At 31.0% G+C, this 21747-nt stretch overlaps 1 protein-coding gene across 3 annotated transcripts in view; it reads left to right on the forward strand.

Annotated features, from left to right (window-relative positions):
• The first annotated feature begins 2107 nt into the window (after positions 1 to 2107).
• The window catches only part of LOC113403274 (rho GTPase-activating protein 100F), a 40111-nt gene continuing 20471 nt past the window's right edge, over positions 2108 to 21747 (forward strand). For all 3 annotated transcript variants that reach the window (XM_064215156.1, XM_064215157.1, XM_064215158.1), the window contains exon 1: positions 2108 to 2292. In XM_064215156.1, coding sequence (XP_064071226.1) covers positions 2206 to 2292 — 87 coding nt within the window. In that variant the 5' untranslated portion in view covers positions 2108 to 2205. The remainder of the gene's footprint in view (positions 2293 to 21747) is intronic.

Consider the following 21747-nt stretch of genomic DNA (forward strand, 5'->3'; position numbering starts at 1 on the left):
AAATATGAAAATTACCCAATTATGAATAAACTTTTCATTTTGTAAACTTACAATTGAATTCAAAGATATTTTCAATTCCGATGTCCATTTTTGAGAACAATAATTTTTAAATTTACAATATTCGTTCAGGTCTTACCCGTCTGATATATATGGATCTTTTGACACTAATATCTGTACAGAAAGCCTTAGGATTCTTTTGAACCCGATAAAGACTTGGATAGTTTCCAATGACCGAATTTGTGAGGACTAAAATATATAGGGCAGTTTAATGTAAGGCTTATTTAAGCATAAAGGAAGGTAAGTTATATATATTTGCTGTAATTTAATAAGAATTATATATTTATATGTTATTTAGTGGTTTATTTTGAATGGTATCACTTACGTAGATTGAATAGATGGCTCATATTAAATATTATCTCAAATAACTAAAACAATACGTACTATTATATAGATATATGTAATCTGCAGGTGAAAAGCAATTAGGTATATTATACCGGCCTATATCAATATTTTGTATTACTGTAAATAATTTGTTTAATTTGTTATTGTTTTTAATGTCACTGTATATGAGCAAGAGTGATCAATTTAAAATTACTCATTTACATTACCTTCTGTCTTACAATAAAAATAAAGACTGAGAATAATGAAAATTATATTCGCGGGTTCGAAATACTGTAAGCAGTAAATCATCTGCTCGGCAGTGGGACATCTAATAACATTTCCATATAAATATTTAGACATGCAAGCGTATCATAGTATAAATTTGCCATCATATTGATCTATGTATAACCTTAATAGAAAACAAGAAAAGTGCCTACTTAAGACAAATTAACATACCTAATCTAATTGAATGAAATATGTTCAAAATGTATTTAATACCTACGTGATACGTTTGTTGTGACTTATGCTATCACAAATCGTTTTCAGCAAGTCATCGCTACTAAAGAAACTAAAATAAAAACAATTTACTAAATTGCCCTAATCAATTCTTGCGGGGAACTCCACGCTATTTCGAAATTAAGAACTACTTTCAGAGGTCCTGCATATTTGAATATTTGAAAGTGCTGAAACATCAATAGTATGTATACCATCTACGTAAGTTTCTAATTACTGTAAAACATTATATTCAAAATAAAATGAAACTCCAAGTCGTATTTGATAAAATGTAATGATGTAGGCGGGTTTTTCAAATTAATATTTCGTTGGGTTAATTACGATAATTGGCTACGCAACTTGACATGCATTATGTATTCCCCCTTTAATTGGCTCAATTGCCTGATGTGTCAATTTTGACGCGTGCAAGTACGTCCAAAAGGGTCGTTGAATTTCCATTAAATTACCAAAACGGGAAAGTGGACGAGCAAGAGCGTTCCAGGACTTTGCGATCCTCCCTGTGCGGTTTTGTCGGCTCTTTGTGTGGTTGCCGGAAGTTATACCTTCCCGGCTGTGGCTTATTATCATCCTAACAATGTATTAACTTCTGGCCCTTTTAATTATGTACCTACAACTACTTTCTACATAAAAAAAATCTTTAGCGAATCTTTTGGAAGTTATGTTGAAATTATAATAATAAAGTAAAGAGAACACTTATTATATTAATAAATTACTCAATGTCTACACCAAAGGTCCACAAATATCATGTTTTTCACATGATATTTGTGGAAATTTAATAAAATATTTGGATCCTTATTAAAAGCAAACGACACGTTTACTTAAAGTTACGTAGGTACGTAGTAATTAGCTTTCGTAGTAGTTCGTAGTAGCTTGCGTACCTATTCAATTGCTACTTTATTGTCAACGACATTAATCGTACTAAATTGACCACCTGTTTATGTGTATTAAAACATGCATAGTCAAATAGATATATATTAATATAATTTGCTTCTTATCAATGGACGTCTAAAAACGATTAATAGGTCGTCTGGTTGCATCGCGGTCTAGCGGAAACGGCTCGCACCAAATAATCGCATCGATCGCCAAAAAACTAACCCACATACGCACTGGCAGCGTAGCCGGAATTATTAATCGTGAGGAGTAAGTGTGGGGGTGTCGGGTGGTGTAGGAAGGCGCAGGCGCGGACGTGCGGCGGGCACTCCGCGAGGAAGGCTCGCGCGCTCCGGCCGCGTACGAGGCGCGACCGCGACCGCGATGCGCGAGCTGCCGTCACCGCGGCCGCTCCCGCAAGCGCCGCGCTAACCTGTACCGATGCAGTGGCGAAAACTAACCAGGTTGAAATCTTCGCCGGGCGGACAGTCGCGCGCTCGGAGGATGCTCTGCTGCGGCCGCAGGAAGGTATGCGATTCGATCGATAACGCGCGCCGAAACCGTCGCCCCTCCCGGCCCGGACGCCGACGCCGTTCGACGACCCCGCTTGCTAAGGCCTCACTAACTCCTAGAGTCTGTGAATTATCCTGGACCTTTTCCCTATCACCATATTGTCCATTTACGATAGTATATCATATATCTATGTGATAACGGCATTTTATTTTGAAATATAAAGTTGTTCATATTCTGGTGATTTCATGTCATTGTATATACGAACATATATGTACAATGTCCATGGCTACATAGGTTATATTTATCTTATCACATTGCCACGGTAGTTCTAAGTACGATAAGCATAGTGCAAATTATATTCCCCATGTAATCATACACCATTGTTGAGTTGCTTTAAATGTTTATTGTAGTATCATGTTTATTATCTGAAAACCTACGAGTTGCTATCGACTTGGTATAAACTTACAAGGCGGTTCGTATTTCCTTAACAGATTAACACTTCGAGTGAATGCACATAAAACCGTATATAATAAATTAACCACGGTTAGTCATATTAAATGAACCTATACATTGTAAAAAGTTATAAAAAGTAATAATTAAATATAATAATAAAAATAATTTCATTAGTCTTAATCGAGAAAGGGCGGTTGTCGATATCAAAAGAACTTATCTTTCGCCATCTTGTCGATATATTAACATGCGCCAAGGAAACGGCTCTTAAAATGAAGAAAATTTGATTTCAGCTACAATGTAGTAGAGTTAAACAAAATTAGAGATCTATTAATGTGACAATACGGTTGATATTCGCTCAACTATATATTGCCATCTCTACAGTTACAATAATGTATGCATGTGTTGCCATGATAATATAATTTTATAACATAATAGCACACAGCATAATTTACTTTATCTATTGTAATATGGGGGTGCAGAGCCTAGTACTGTGTTTATACACGAAATACACACAGTATTATTACGACGATCACATGTCAACATAAATTTACCGTTATATAATTAGCGATAAACCTATTTTATAGATTTTTATGGAAACTACAGATTAAAAAAATATTTGATTCTAATATAGATATAATCAATTTGTATTTTGAAGCGTTTTATTATTATTTTTATTAATAATAGGCAATAATGTAGGTCATTGGATCGCAATAGGGGAATAGTAATCGAAATACTTACCTACCTATTTTTTAACGCATTCGGCCTCTCACCTACTTTACGAACCCTTTATATTTAAATAATGTTTTTGTCGTATGAACCATAATTTTAATACACTCTGCTCAGAGAGATTTATCATTTTTATTCATTTAGAAGTAAATAATGAATGTATGAAACATCCAAAATGCTTTGTTGATAATTACAGGCTTTAGAATAAAACTTTAATGTTACGTTTTTTAGAGTATTATAAAACAAAGTATCGCTATATGCGATGTAAAGACGATGACATATTTTATTTTATAATTTTTTTAGGTATTATTACTGAGATATATTATAATTTGTTAGGAAATTTGTCAAAAATGAAAAAAAAAAATTAATACATGAAAAAATGTCTTGAAAAAGTAGATAAAGTTACATAAAAAAATCCGTTGTAGTTAATGTGTTACCCTATAATTATCATGTGATCATTCTTTATGAATATTACAATTAATGTTCCCCATGCCGTCGCGGTATTTTAAATAATTTCTTTATATGTGATTAAATAATATACTGTAATGTATACTTATTCAGATTTTTTATTATTACTAAAGTAGGTCACGGTTAAATGACTGTTATATGCCCTCATTTCTTTTATATCAACAAAAGATGAAAAAACTGAATCGAATCAACTCATTTCAAAAGAATGAAAAATTCTTTTACTATTTGTATAGTAGAGGAATGTTAGAGTCATTTATAATTTTAAATGTTGTAAGAATACTATTGTTTTCTAAAATACAACATCATTTTATAAGTCTTTGAAAATATAATTAATTATATAAGACCTACGTTCGACGACGAAATTATTTATTAATCTTAAGTTAATCTTAGATAGCTCTAGGGAATTATATAATTATTTGTTTGTCGTTATCCCATTTGTGAGGTTGTTAAAGGTATAAAAATAATGATTCATTAAACATTGAAGATTTATATATTTTTTATAATTTAATTATTTACTCATTTATCCAGATGTTCGATAGTTAATGAAACAAAAAAAAAAAAAAAACTCTACGCGTGTCATACGTTACACTATTATACTACAATTAATTATGTTCAGTTAAAAATATATTTTAGTTTTCAGTGATTGCTCAAAGCTCAAGAATTTGTAGTATTTTGGTCAATACTATAGCATGCCCCAAATATTATTTTAAGTTTATGTTATGGAAGAAAATTGACATCGTCTTTCGACTCATTCGTCTTATACTTTTTTAAATGTCGTGTACAATAGATAAAGAGCATTTTCATTTGATGCAATTAAAGACTATAAAGTTAAAAATCAATTTAAATCTGGATATAATTTATCTTTTTAATTATTTCTCTTTATGTAGCAGTCACAAGTGAAGTGAAAGTTATTACTTACGAATAATAAGATTATATTCTCACTTAAGGGAATATGTATAAAATATTTAAGAATTTCTATCGATTCATGATAACATTATTTTCAAACAGTTTAATTTATTAGACAGCCTGCAATTGTTTTTACAGAATATTTGGTAATTTCCATATTCGGCTTACTTATTTGCATTTACGCTTTCATCTTTTTCAAAGCTTGTGACTATATAATATACTTGCGGTCGGTTCCGACTACGTGAGGGTAAAATTCGTACTAAGGCCCTTGAAGATGTAATTTCCGAAAGACCTTTATTAGTAAGTGTATACGTCGCGATAGGAATGCTAAATATCAAGTCAATCGGATCTATACCTAGTTTCGAAGATCTCGCAATGCCTTAGGGTTACATATGTATAAAGATAGATTGATAGATATGTACTTTTTCACGTGGTATCATCAATTTTCTAATCAAATACCAAAGTGAAATATATCACATACGATTTAACAAATAAGGATAATCTTAAAATAAAAGCCTTTCCGAGTAAAGGACCTTAAAAAGTGACACCTTGAACTGTAATAATTCATTCGTGTCGGAACAAAGTGCCTTAGTTACGAAAAGGGAGGTGGGGTCGAGACTGGAAATCGGAGTGTAATCACGGCCCCGCTTGTTGAATTAGTAACGTATGATTGACCCATGATTTGAACTTTTCCCTTTTTTCTATCGTCTTATTTATTAAGGATATGGTTTTGTTTATTTACTTTACTTATTCATTAATCTTAGGTAAATTAATGACTTTATTGGGGGTTTTTAGCGACATTGACGATTACTTTTTTTTGTACAATTTAAATATACAAATATGTACTTTTTTTTAAATGAGGCATTATTGTAGGAGTTTGATTAATTCAAAGAGGTGTTTTTATGTATGTTTATAAAATATTGATACGTTTCGAGAACATTGCTTAACTTTCTAGAATTATCATGATACCACCATGATGGCAGTGGTAACTGCGAGTTGTAGTAGTTCCCGATGTTCGCGGCTTCAATTTTTTAACGATAATAGGAATGTGTTATTAGAAATATAATATCTCTAACAAGATTATACAATACGGTGTGTCTGCTTACTAATTTTTACAATAAGCAATAACAATCGACCGGGTTATGAACTTTATTTATCAATTTCTATTTACGTAAACAATATCTTTATAATCGTTTTTCAAAATTATTCATTGTGTCACATAAAAAATGATAGTTTTTACATTTTTAATAAATTTTATAAGTATCTGTTATATATTTGGAGTACATTTATAAGATCTAATTTATATACAATTATGAAGCAATTGTCTTCGGTTATATAAATGAAAATATTAAACATTTATATGTAAGTACTACTAGAAGCCTTTATTTACAAAATAATCTATATGGATTACATGAAAATTTTATATCAATCGCATTCGTACCTACTAAAGTAAACGTATACGTTTAAGTTTACTTTTAAAGTGTACCAGATTAAATAGATGATAAAAATCTTGGAGTTAATTTTCATGCAGGACATATAACATTAATTGTATTTGATTATTATATATGATTAATGTAAATGAATAACTATTGAGTATGCGCGTTGTAATTAGTAGAATGTACAATTCGTTTGCTTACAATTGTACTGGGAGACATCGTGGCGAGTGACGCATGGACGATATAACCGTTTTTCCTTCTTACATAGTCTCTGGGCGTAAGTGACCACTTATTTCGCTAAGTTTTGCCCGCCTAACGTTTCTTCTATCTATCTAAATCACGTACAAGTGAAAATTAAAGCAATATATGAAAGAGTTGAATAAAACCGACACTTGAGTATCTAAGTAGATTAACTGTCGATTATGATCTAAGGCTTCACTGTTTAGTGAAAGAAAGGACTTATTACAGAAATTGTGTAATACGCTTAACCGAGTCGCCAAATAAGATTTAACTATTCTGCAAAGTGCAATTTCGTGTCCTTATAAAATCTTATTTTATTTTTTAATATTTACAAACAGAATTCAAAAAAATATATTTATAACGAACTAATGTATTACTAATATTTTTTATTCACTTATTTATCAGATTTTTTTTAGTTGTTAAAGCATAATAAAAAAACATATGACCAATGATTTACCTAAAATCTAAATGTTGGTACATTACCGAAAATATATTTAAAAAACACTAGAATTACTGCTTGCATATGGATTTAATCGAGGGGAAATGGCCTTCCCTACACAGGGCTCCCCTATACAGGGAAGTATTCACCGCGAGTGAAGCATGCTGTATAAATATAACCGTTCAATTTTAATTATAGTACTTACTAATTGAACAGAATACTGAATTGAAAGTTGTGATTAATATAGTAGTAGTTATTTTTAATTTGGTTTGCTTATACTTATTTAAGTGTACAGTGTAAATAATTCTTATGTAAATAAGTGTATTCTTTGTTAAGTAAGAATATTTAAGTTTAAGTGAACGATTTTAACAGTCCTTAATTCACATACCTTTAATTGTTCCCAGTCAAGAACTTTATATCAATATTTTTTAACATACAATGAATACAGCTTAATCACAACGTTAAAGTTAATTAAAGGTTACCAATTTTAAATATAATAATAATGTTTTATTGACTAAAATGGCGCCTGTTATCAGCGACTGCGCAGGAGATTTAATATAACTAGACATCTGTGATTTATTATATATTAGTATTCTTACAACATTTAAAATTAGAGCATGTATCTGTGTGTGCATCTGCAAACACAGATACATGCTCTAATCACTTAAGTAGGGTGTGTATATAATTTGTAAAAAATACATTGGTAAAGAAGGCATATTATTCAATACAACATTATATAAAAGATAACAAAGCGTGGAGCTAATACTTGTTGACTTTCAGGCAGGATATATGACATACATATATAATTGTATTTAACTAACATGACTTTGTATTTTGAAATGTTGAAAAATAATAACTACTGAGCTTCTTGCCGGTTCTTCTCGGTAGAATCTGCATTCCGAACCGACTTCGCTTATTATTGTTTGTTAAATGACCTAGCCTACTCGAATAACGTATATTTTGATTTTGATTTTTGTATTTACGTTCATAATCTATTATAACGGCAATCTCACGTGACTATAGAAAGATCAAGCGTAGAAGCAACAGATTTATTTGTTTTCCACGGCAAGGCAGTGTAACACTACTAACCCCAAAACTCGTCCGTTACAGCCACTCAAAATAGAAACTGGGATTTCGATTCGATTATTTTGCATTGTAACCGTACAAGCTAACCACAAAACCAACGCGTCAGTACAGCGGATAAACTCAAACATAACTTACTACATAAATATTAGTTGAAAAGAGTATCATACATAAAACTTTTTAATCGCTTTATTAAACATGAACTCATGGATTTTCTACATCACAGATAGCTCGCACGTCGCGTATTAAATTAAGCTTTCGCCCACGTCTGACGTCATTCAATGTACTCTATGACAACATCATATAAAAGATTTTGTTCAGATAGACACTTTCAAATGTAATAAAGTGCACTGAAAGGTCGTAGCCGGTGTTTAATGGTCACAGAAATACTCTGGTCTAGCAGTGAAGTACTGCCATTATGCATCGTTATAATATCATAAACAAGTCGATACGGGTAGGTATTAATGGGAATTGTTTTTAACTTATAAATCCGACGTCAATCATATCGATTAGACAGCAGATCGTTATATTGAGGAATTTAAATTTCGAATATACCATCCAATACAATGCTAAATTTATTAATCATTTTTTGATACACGAATATAAAAAATTATAATCAGAATTTGTATATACAATATACATATATTAGAACAAATTTAAATTTATAGCTCGATTCTAAAAGGTTATATATTACAGCCGACCTAGTTAGCCGTAAATTGTGCTTTAAGTGACAATTTACATGTTCCTAAGGCTAGTAAGAAGTTCAAGATGGTGAGTGGCGACGTTTCGCTGACTTTGTAAAACTGAGCACATTGACTTGTATATTTACTGCTATTTACATTATTTTAAAGAAAATCAAACCTAGTATTGAAAATGTCGAACAAATTACGAATATATTTTTTTATGAACAGCACAAAAGATTCTTATTTAAATAAATTTGCTTAGAACGAATTACAATAGAATTATTTGAAATATATTCGTAATACTTGTTTTTTTTATTCCATGGTACTAAAATCAACAAAGGAGGTTAAAGTTGTTTGTTCCATACAAAAGATGAAAGGGTCTTCTACAACAAAAATTGTCAGAAGGTCTTGTTTCTTTGTAAAATTCGTATAACATTTTTTTTTAATGAAAAAGTTATCGTTGAATAGCTATTCATTTAAGGTAAGTCAGCTTTAAATTATATGAGTATTCTTAAAATTTTATTTTCAATAAGTAAAGTCGTTTAATAATTTCATATTGTTAATGCTTTGCTGTTATAGTGAGATCTAAGGTGTTTTGTTCCTAGCGCCTAGTGAGCTCTGGTTTTCCAACTCTTCACGTTAGGAACATAGCATTGTAGGCCATTTAGCGATAATAAATCGTGTGTAGGCGGTAACTACTGCGTAGTTTTCTAGCATTTCTATTCAGCATTATTAAACAATGACTTTTGTGTCTAGTCGGTTTATATTCTTATTAAACATTTAACAAAAAGTAAAAGGTGCCAAGAAGGCTCACGGCACCGTATATATATTGTTTCTTTTTTCTGAATGAATAAAATGTTAAATTCAATGGAACAGAGGTTTATTCGATACGAGCAGTGTACCCGATATTCCATCAGAAGCGTTGAGAAATCCACCAAATTTTCTTAGTTTTTAGAGTTTTTTGATAATCTGCATTTCCCTACATTTACCCTCCGTTACAGTAAACTATCTAAGAACTAACAGTAAATTATCTAAAAAAATATCTACAATTTCTGCAACTATAAGATTACATGGAATACCTCATTTTGTGTACATATTTGGGAGTTAATTATAGTTATTCATTTATGCTAACTGCCATAAAAACTTACTAAAATGTTAAGCTAAAATAAAGCTTATACATTATTTTCATAGCAAAATATGTTCATCAAATTATGAAAAATATATTACAAAGTACAGACGATTAAGATATTTCATTTAATCTTAACAATTTCGAAAGTCTGCTAGTCAAAATTTTAGTCTGCCTGTCTCATGAGCAAATATCAAAACATCATATCGATATTTTTAAAATAGTCAGGATATGATGAAAAAAAATACTTATAAACAGACACCAAAATACCAATTTAAATATTTCTAACAATGTAACAAACATTCACCCCCGATTTCATTCTCTTGCGTGATAATTTTCATTAATAGTGTAACAGATGTCTTTTACAGAAATCTAAACCGATTCCCATAATTCGCGATCGAAGCCTCAACAGAGCAACTAGAACTGTATAGATATAAATAGATATATTTTTTTTATTAATTATAGAGTTTAGAAACCCATATAATTATCGGGTTAAAAACTTGTAAGTGATCGTAAATATTTCAAAATTTAAATGAATTCTCAAGTGATTTGAAATCGAGACTTTCGGTTTAAAACTAAATGTTAAGTCCACTATGTTAACTTGATTCGAACAATGTACACACAAGTATATAATATAAGTCTTAATAAACGCATATTAAATGTTTTGTGGTTAAGTTAAAGCTGACGAAAACTACATGTCTAAGTTTTGAGACATGTAGAGAAACCGCAGAGCTGCGGAGCACTTACTTCCATTCTCATTACAAGTTTGTTGTACATACTAGTTTATGCACGCAACTACATTTAAATTGATTGTTAATTATGTTATAAATATAACTATATTTCCATTGTCATTAAATTTTATATACTTTTATATTCATGACATATTCGTTTGGTTTAAATTAAAGTATAAAAATCATTTGGATTTTATAACGCTACTAATTTAAAAACGTACCCTACGCATGTTCATTTTTAATTATATTGAGTTTCTGAATAATTATTACAATCCGTCCAGTTGTTTGATTGTGATTTAGTAATAAACGTCCAAACATACAAATATATACTCAATAAACATCCACAATTCATTGATACCACACAGCCTAGGCGGCTGGTGGTACCTTGGTGGTCAATAAACATGAAAGTGCAAAATATATCTTTTCATGTCTTCATGCAGTTTTGATTTGTATTGATGTATTATTATTAATGAACATGAATAGTTAAATAATTAATTAAAATTAATCTATTTATTATGTAATATATAATATATGAAATCAACGTATATATTAAGTAAAAGTACAAAATATCGATCACTAAAATACCTATATATATTTTATTATTTCCATTTATCATATATGTTAATCAAATAATGGATTAAAATTTAATATGGTACGATAGTAAACTGGTTTCGTCGAAGTATTACAATTTTCGTAGACAGCTACGTAAATACCGTAGCGGCGAGCTACGAACATTGATTGGTAATTTTAAAACAAATGAACATTTTGCTATTAAGGCCATTATAAGTTTGAATATCTATAACTTTTACAATAGATTAAGGGGTTTCAATTGGCTTATAGTGTTTATGGCTATTTGACGATAGCACTAGTTTTTTGTGACATTTAAACTCAGTATATGGCGCTGTGAACTCCGGGCATCTAAACTGAACGCGATAGATCCCAATATAAAATAATATTTCATGTATTCATTCTAAGCAAAGTATAAAGTTTGGTATATTAATATAACTTTAATGTATTAGATAAAAAACTAGTTGCCTTGTAATTATTAATATAATAATTAACTGGGGTAGAGACAACATAGTTGTTGGACTATCATAAAAATGAATATTCAGTATAATACGTACGTCAGCAGTTAAAGATAAAAGTTATTTTGTTTATTAAAAAATAAAAATAAAATACCGAAAGACAAAGGTAATCGATCGAAATAAAATTTACTAAACATAGTAATAATTTAATGAACGTTGCTTGTCATTCGATGCTAATGGTATAATAATTGCATATAATTTTATTTGTTCTTACGTTCTTAAAGGTCACTGATTTGATTTATTGATAAGACTTGATGGGTTTTAGTATCAAAAATAGACGTAGTGCTTATAACATTTACATGTAGCAATATCACATTTCCATAAACAAATTATATTTAACCTGGAATTCAAAGGAATTCTATTTTAAAATAAGAGAATAATAGAGTTTTTTCTCAAACAGGTTCTACGAAAATTACAACGCATTAAAATGTTATATTATAATTATGGATTGAATCGCTTTATCGCTTTGATGATAGAGTTTCATTCTTAGAAGGTTCGGGTGCTCCACTTTTGAATCGTTCGCTCTTCACTCTAGTGCTCTTTAGAGTTCGAGTTGGCGCCAAATTTTAGGTCTACGCTTCTCATTAGGCATTGCACAGAGAAAGGCAAAAGGAGGCAATCGGGAGAGGGGTGTGCGTCTATACTAAGAAGAGCGTTTTGTTTTATCTCGCTGTGTACGTAGGCTGTACCTGTTCAGCTTTTATCAAGCGTTGGAGCTTTGGGTGTGTCACTTTGTGAAATTAACATTCTGTAACTGATTTGAATATTTAATTTAACTATTAATATTTATCTTACAAATATAACCAGTTTTATTAGACATTCGTTTCAATTTATTTTTAAACAGAACTTAATGTTTTTTCTCTCTCTCACAGTCTGTAAATGTCTCATAGCTGTACAAAAACCTCCCCTCTTTGATGATAAACTTATTCACCACACTGCTTTATTGTAGCTTTCTGAAAACACTTATGGTAGATACACACAGGTATACTTACGATATTTTCCAACACCGTCTCTTACGAGATAAATAAAAAACACAAATAAAGCTCGTAATATGTCTGTGCACACTTTGTAGGCGCATTTTTCACCTTAAAAAAATAATAGGTTGTAATAATAATGGATCACTGAATAAATATTTAGTGAACAAGATGAAATTCTTTAAAAATTCGTTTCAACTTCAGATTATTATTAATGCATTTGCATCTCAATCCTGGTAATGGAAAATCTCAAAACATCGCTTTGAAGAGTATTTAAAAATTCAAACTGACGTCAATCATTTTTCCTTCTACCCTCATAACGGAAGATAAACACTTAAGTCGGAAATATCTTTTAATATCTCGTTTCCAAGTTGAAACGTTTTTCGTGTCTCTTTTCTGATTTAACTCTACTTGTAAATATAATTATAAAATTTGTATTCATGTAAAAAAATAATGAATATTCTTCTAATTATGTAAGTGTATTCGTATTTTATGCAAGAACTAATTAACTTTTCTGTGGTCTTTGCGGCCTGTCGTCACTCGAGCTTAGATAAAACTAGCTTGCGTTGTTTATTTTCAGTCTATCAAAAAATTATAGTTTACTGTATCATTATTTTCATTTAATGGCTATAATAGATATCTACATAAAGTCAACATTTAGTCATTTTTTTGGTAAAGCAATGGCAATCCTGTTTATTTTGTTGTAGTATAATATTTGTACAAGATTGTATGTTAATATGGAATGAAAAATATGGCAAGTTATTACAAAGTTTATGATTTTTGAAATCTTTAAAAGTCTTTAATAATATAGAAATAAAAAAGTATAATAATAAAACAATATGTTAATAAAGGAGAGCTTTGATGTTTTATGGTGAAAGGAGTGTTCATATTTGAAGCAAGTTTTTAATTTGCAAATATTCGATAAATCTTTGGAAATTATGACCATGTAAGAGATAGATATCTCTGACTACATATTCATTTGTATAGGTTATGTCTGAGTTTCTGTAGTCAGATATTTTAAGGTATGATTTGCTTCTTTTTCGAACTGTAATTAGTAGTTACTTTGACTATAAATAAGTGTATAAAGAAATTTAGTTTCTATATTGAATAAAGAAATTTGACTAAAATTTGACTTTATTTAATATTAAATTTTGTGAAAAATCTTATTATTTAATTATGACTATAACTACGTTTAGTTCGTATTTATAATTATATTTTATTATTACTTGTCGAGATTATTTTTAAAAAAGTATAAAAATATTAATTATTCAATATATATATAATAAGTTACATAAATACGCGTCTCGAGGTCAATTTTATAAGGACTAAGAGTTTATAAGGAAGATGACAGCGCTAAATGTCAGCGTTTCGTTTATCCTGTAATTACGTAATAATTTTATGGCGCCCTACGCCAGCATGATTTATCATTCCTATTACAGAGAACGAATGATTATACTACAATAATAAAATACGTATTATATATCGATGTTTACACTAAAATTAAAAATTGAGATCTAAAACGAACTCAACTTTGTATTGGAAGCAATAATTTAATATAAACATAACTTCTTTCTAAATAACAATTTTAATAACTATTTCAAATATAATAATAAACATATATCAGTATAATTAAAAGCATTAATAGATTGCTTAAAAATTTATGTAAAATTTGATTTGTACAATATTTGTTTTTCTTATAAAGGCTTAGTAAGTTTTATTTTAGAATAAAGACAATGATGGCCGAAATGGTCGATATTTCTTACAATACCAATGTTTATATAGTTAAATTTAAAGTGCTCATTTGCCTGTCCTGTCATTAAATAAAAAAATAAACTTAAATATGCATAATCCTTGCATTTCCCATGGATATGTATATTTGATGATATTCGTAATGGTACGTTATCTATTTATTATTCTTTAGAATCACTAAAAATAAGAAAATGTAGTATCATTTTTTGTTAACAATTTAGGCAAATATTATATTTTCTTGTCACCAACATATATTGACAACACGCAGGTTTTAAATTTAAATTTTGTGTAGTCACAATTTTACAGTCATGTGATGCTTAAATATTTTCCTCACTGTCAATTTAAAATCGATTAAAAGTGTTTTGGACGTGGACCAGCGATTTTCATTAAGGCAAGGAAACTTTAAGTAGGCGGGGCTGACGTCTCGAACCGACGCTGTAGGCGGCCCTAATGAGCTACGACAGCCTACAACACAAATAGTACTTTATTTACTACACAATTAAGTTGATTTTGCATCGCAAATCTGTTTGAACAACCATTTTCCGAGAGGATGTCAGAGATTGACAGGAAGTTATTAGGAGATCGGGGAGTTAGAAAATTTTCATCACAGTTAGAAATAAAGATTTTACTTCGAGCTACTTACGAAATGCTTTTTAGCATTGCGTAAGCGGCCTCACTTATGAACGTTGTTTATGGTTGTGTATAGTTAAACAGTAATTTATCTCATTTTCATTGATTTAACTTTCGCATAGAAAGACAAAACAGAGTATTGATTTACAAATCACCCCGTTAAACATTAAAAAGGTAAGCCGCTACTGAATTAAACAGGATCATCTCTATCGTATAGATTTAGTCTATGATGTAGTCCGACTTCGGCCATAGCGGCCGAAATCAATGGGGTCTCCCTTGGCTAACTATGCAGGACACATTTAACTATACTAATGTGTGCGCAAATGCAGGTACAATTATTTCCGTAGTCTCATAATTCGTTAGGACGGCAAAACCGACACGAATTGAAAGAGTTTAGGCGCAGGACCAATGACTTTACGTGTTTTCCGAGGCAAGTGATTGTACAAAATTGCAACTTCCAGCCTCCAGAATTTTTCAACAGAAAAACCCAACAATATTTTTATTTGCTCAACCTGAGTTTTGAATATTACATCTCCGGATCTTTAAATGTAGCCGCTAAACTAACGACGGAATCAATTTAGTTTTTGATATATACTAATTATATGATTATAGACCTTTTAAATGAATACAGAGAAATTCAAAACATACTTTACTCCAATAGACTAGTATGTAACAGACATGCACTTTTGAATCGTAATTTTCAAGATTATATTAAATGTACATTTACGTGGTATTTGGAGTGTAGATGAACGAGGTTCAACCAATTAAATAAAATAATCAAATACAATTAATTTTATACACATAGAGTTTGCTTTATTTATCATTTTATTAAAATATATCTATCTTTGAAAAATTTATCCATTTGAATACGATTTCGAGGTGGTGTCAGAAACCAAACGTGTAGGTTCGTTATTCAAACCGCACTAACGTAATGCATTGAACATTAACATTTGCAAATGGGAATTTAATTTTAAAAATACAGCACCTATCTTTTTACTATTTGTATACTGAGGTTTTAAATTTAGATATTATACAATCTATTTGCACGTTTGACATTAATTGTTACTATTTCAATAAACTATTAAAACAAATATATTCATTCAAGTGGCACTTCAATAAACATTATTGATTAAATTATACTTACATAAATCTGCTAAAAAAATCTTCAATTTTATATTTTCATTTATTATTTAAGGAAATAATTTTCAATCGTTTGAAAAGCTCTTTAAAAGTAGCGGCTTTCTCGTTTCCGGTAGGAAATACCTTAAGTCTAATATTAATGTATGAAGTTCTTAATGGCGGTCACGTGACGCACCCAGTGCTTTTTGGCGACCGCCTTAAATGCGATATGACTTTAGTTCGTAACTTGTAAGACATGTAATATTCTTCATCAAGATATATATGATAGAATATATGTAATTTATCATTTCTTTTTAAATTATGTTTTGTTAAGAAAAAAAAAACAACTAATGTCGTTGTATGTAAGTATTGCTTCTATACATAGTTATGGATTGCATAACTACGAAGTAGAATATTCGGTACCTTGGATTTATCTTAAGGATTTATGAATGATCGTATTAAGTACTTTTATTACGTTCTGTACATTTTTATTATAGGAAGTAAGTTTCATTAATCAAGAATAATTAACCATAGTACTCCAATTTGTGACTTTTTCTGATATGTATTTTACAATAACCATTTGTAGTAATACAATAATCATAATCACGCAACATAAAGCCATTCATATCGCCATAAGATTAATTTATGCTTGAAACTTTCGACGAATAGATTTGACTTTGGATAAAGAAAGCTCAAGCTACGATCGTCGTTACATTAGACTCAAAAGGAGAAATAAAATAAATGTAAACGTACCATTCAGTACCACGAGTAAATATGAATATTTTTAAATAATAGGGACGATGCTAGTTACGCTGAGTGTTTTTTGGATATAGATAATCAACTAAATTTAACGTATTATTTTTTTATGTATTTCTAAAATGACTTTTGTATGGGATCCGACTAACTCTACCTCAATCTGGGTCGTGGCAAGCTCACACGTAAATATTCTCCGGTTTTTGTTGCAGGATTTTGACCGTAAAGTCTTGGGCCTAATAGTAGTTGTTATAGCGCTCTAAAACGATTTAATGTCTTCTGTATATTTCTTCATACGACATCTAGAGGTACTGCAGACGCTTTTATATATGAAAACAAGTTATATACATATAATAACTTACATTACGGAATAAGAATTATGCAAGTAACCTTTTTGTTTGTATCATTATATAACAAATAAATTATTATTGTTAATTTCCACGAGTATGTTAAAATTCAAATTGTGAACTACAAAATCAATATTGCCAAGATATTCGTAACATTTTTCATTTTCATTTAAAAAATATCGTGGTAGTAAAATATAGGTTAATAAATAGCTAACTGTTTTTAAGAATTGCGCCTATACTGAGCTTTGTTCTGTTTTTGTAAAGATCTGACCTGCCTCTATACATGCAGACTATGTAAAAGTAAATACTACTACGTATAATTTTTCGTATTTTACAAACATTATATGATACGTAAATTTAAACAAGGAGAGAGTACATTTTTTATGGTATAGGTAGGCGGACAAGCAAATAGGCCACCTGATGGTATGTTGTCACCACCGCCCATAGATAATGAAGCTGTAAGAAATATTAACCATTCCTTAAATCACCAATGTGTCAGCAACCTTAGGAACTAAGATGTTATGTCCCTTGTGCCTGTAATTACATTGGCTCAGTCATCCTTTGAACCGGAACACAATAACAGTACTGCTGTTTGGCGGTTGAATATCAGATGAGTGTGAACCTACCCAGACAGGCTTGCACAAAGCGTTTGCGTAAAATCGAGAACAATACAAAACATACAAGTTGTATTGATATGATATTGAAGGCTATAAAAATAAACTTTGTCACAAAGTGATGCTTATACTATGCACATTTTAATTATACTTTGAAAATTATTTTTCAATCAAACCTGCATAAAGGGTTGACTCATCTCTTAACTAGAAACAATGCGAAATTGCGATTGCTGCTCGCTGACTCACACGGTTTTAGATGTGTAACTTATGTGGTATTCCCAGAATAAAGTTATTAGTTTGAAATTGTAAAGTTCGTAGAATGTATACAATATAAATATTTTAATGTTTTTTTAATCGTGATGTAGAATTTTAAATACATTTAAAATTATAATTTGCTTACATTGTACAGCATATTTAGAGTTATGTTATTATCAAGTTATTATTTTTCAACTTCAATTACTGATCTTTACAAGAAAAGCATCCTCCTAGGTATTATAGGTATTTTATAGGTTTTTATATTTGGAAAGTCCAGAATCTGCTAATTTTGAGGTCATAGTCTATGGTGATTCTGTATTACATATTTGTAAAGATAAAAGTTAGGGTATACGTTTGATTAAGAACTAATCATCTTAACAATTAAGATAATTATCCAAAATTGTATTTGAAATTATAATTAGAAACAAGCTGCTTTTGTAGCTCTACGCATAACAGTGAGATGTTCCAGATTAACAGATTATATTTTTAAAATTTAGGTACATGTCCAAAATAGTTTCATAAATGGAATTGTATCTGTACTCTACGCATATGTTAGAGATCAGATATTGATCGAATGTATGCATCGTATTAGAAACTTCGTCGAGGTAGTTTCTCGAACGCCTAACGTTATTTGGCAGAGCAATTTGAGCGTGAGACCCGAGGCCGAAATATTTCGATTCGTATTTCAAATGTAAAGAGGAAATAATTTTACTTATTAAAATTACGTAACTTAAAACATATTCGCTCATCTCCTGAATAATGTGCAATACAATACCATACAATATACTTACAACAAAATTTGTACTAATTACAAATTTGTACAAAATCCTATTAAATAACAGCAAATAATCTTATTAATTGACGTGAAATCAAATTAAATCATAACAATTCAAAGATGTAGACATATGTTTGTAGTAATCTATTATTAATATTATAACGAGGTAGTTTTTGCTTCGTTAATATTATAGCGAGGGTATTTTATGTTTGTTTTACGATGAAAAATACAATTACGACTTTGCAAAGAACTTTGTTTCATTTCATAAATCCTTATCAAAGCAAATATCAAAACAATTTTAAGCGGTTTCTGCTAACAAATGACCATTTACTTTTACCTAGTAGTAGAAGTTCTAGAATAGATTATTACACACAGATATATTACATACAACATATCATAATATATAAGTGCATACCACTTATGTATGAGAATCGCACACTTTTATGTGCCCAGTGTAGGTAAATAGATCGTTAGGCATGATATTGATTGTCCTATATATGTTTAGACTCCATTAGTTAAAATAATATCACTCAGTGTGGACGAGAATTGGTATTAGGGATCCGTGCAAGCCCCTCTGGGTAGGTAATACCCCAAATCACTTATTTTACCATTAAACAGTATTATTTAGTATAGCAAGTTTGAAGGATGAGTAAGCCAGTATAATTACAGACACAAAATACATCACTTGTTAGGTCCAATATTGGTGATGCATTGATTATATAAGGGATGGTTAAAATTTATTACAGCGCCAATGTGGTGGTGATCAATTATCAGGCGGCCCTTTTGCCAGTCCGCCCACCCGTTGCAAATAAAAACATTTCATGGTTAAAACGAAAATTTTACCACGCGAATTTGTATAAAGACGAATTATTTTTGTTCATATTCTATGCGTTCACGAATCCAGATGAGTTAAAAATTCATACAGTTGTTATGGACGCGTGAAGTTTATAGCATAGCATCATCCACGCACAATAGGCAGCAGGCGACTCGTATCGGATAATGGTTTACAAAATTAAAGAGTCATTGTACCCTTCGCTAGTTTTACATAAAATAGAAGAATCTCGTTCATTTTTATTTTCAAATGTAAAACAAAAAGTTCACACAGCAAAGCGTTCTCTCTAATGAGTAGGTAAAGCGAGTGCTTATCTCAACTCTAATGTAACCTACATTACCTCTGCTACTTTAGAAAACAACCTAGGCTAGGCCGGCAGCCAGCACTGTACCTAGCCGTTTCATGCCGCTATAACAGTTTATATCAGCTCTAAAGTCATAACTTGCTTTAAAGTTAATTATATAATAAATACCAAAACGTTCCATTCCTTTTGCATGCCAGGCAATAAAACTGTAGTTAAAATAGTATTTCAAAATTTTCTATTAAAAAATATTATACTATTCATAGATCTAGAGTGTTTCTAATAACCGACTTCAAATTTATATATTGTTTTTGAACAGATTTTGCGTTCAATTGTCGTTTGTTTTATTTTGAAAAAAAACAATAATATTTTACAACAGATGGTTAATACTCAAGTAAAAGGGTGATATTAGATTTTTAGTTACGAGAGTATTGAAGGTGGTTCTTTTTCCTACATTACCAGTGTCTATGCCTTGAGTTGAGCAGATGGTATATAAGCTCGTTCGTCTGTATTCTAAAGTATAAAATAGAGTTACTGTAATCGAATAGATTGGCTCTGATCCTATTTAAATCTCCTATATTAAACACATTTACTGCATCCGATTGAAACCTACCGAATGATAGAATATTCGGCTGGCAAAGCAGGATGCTACAGTGTATGGCATCGTTACCCCCTCATACATTAATTGTGTATGAGATATTTACGATTGCCTACAAATGTATAAAGTTATAGTTTATTAATTTAAATAAAATTACTCGTTGCTTGGACTACGTGCAAGCTTTTCTGGTTAGGCACTACCAACCAAACAGCAACACAAAGTGTTGTTTTGTTTCGGTGTTAAGTGTGACTGAGCCAGTGCAAGGCGCAAGGGACATAACATCTTAATTCCCAACGTTAGTGGTGCATTGACGATGTAGGGTATGTTTAATATTACAGTTCCACTTACCATCGGGTGGCTCATTTGATAGTCTACCTACATATATGAAATAAAAAATATAATATAATATAAAACACCATTTGACGTATCTCCACGATTCAAGAACATTCCGTTAGCCGTAACAGCTAGTATCGGAATAATTGGCGTAGATATTTCGAGCCTCGTTCGGTTCCGCGGTCAATTGGAAGGCAAAACCAAAATGGCATCAAAAAAGTTCGGTGTGCTCAGCAAGGCAAGACAGTATTTCACGTCGGCCCATCGTCTAAGACTATACAAGGCGCAAATTCGCCCTAACATGGAATACTGCTCTCACCTCTGGGCAGGAACTCCCCAGTACCAGCTCCTTCCATTTGACCGTATCCAACGTAGAATGGCTCGAATTATGGACGATCAAGCCATTTCCGATCTGCTTGATTCTTTGGATCGCTCTGCATCTTCTACAGAATTTTTCACGGGGAATGTTCCGAGGAATTGTTCGGATTAATCCCGGCTGCTGAATTTCACCTTCGGACATCTTGTCAAAATTCCAAATATCACCCGCACCACCTAAATGTCCGAAAATCCACAACAGCGCGATTTTTAAGACATTTTCTGCCTCGCACAACCACTCTGTGGAACCAGCTTTCGCCGGCGGTTATTCCGAACCGATAAGACTTGAGAACCTTCAAGAAAAGAGCGCAGTCCATCCTGAAAGGCCGGCAACGCACCTGCAAGCCCCCCGGTGTTGCAGATGTCCATGGGCGGTGGTAATCACTTTCCATCAGATGAGCCTCCTGCTCGTGTGCCACCTATAACATAAAAAAAAAAC

This window comes from Vanessa tameamea, chromosome 6 (genome assembly GCF_037043105.1).
Source record: "Vanessa tameamea isolate UH-Manoa-2023 chromosome 6, ilVanTame1 primary haplotype, whole genome shotgun sequence".
In the NCBI taxonomy this organism is placed as follows: domain Eukaryota; kingdom Metazoa; phylum Arthropoda; class Insecta; order Lepidoptera; family Nymphalidae; genus Vanessa; species Vanessa tameamea.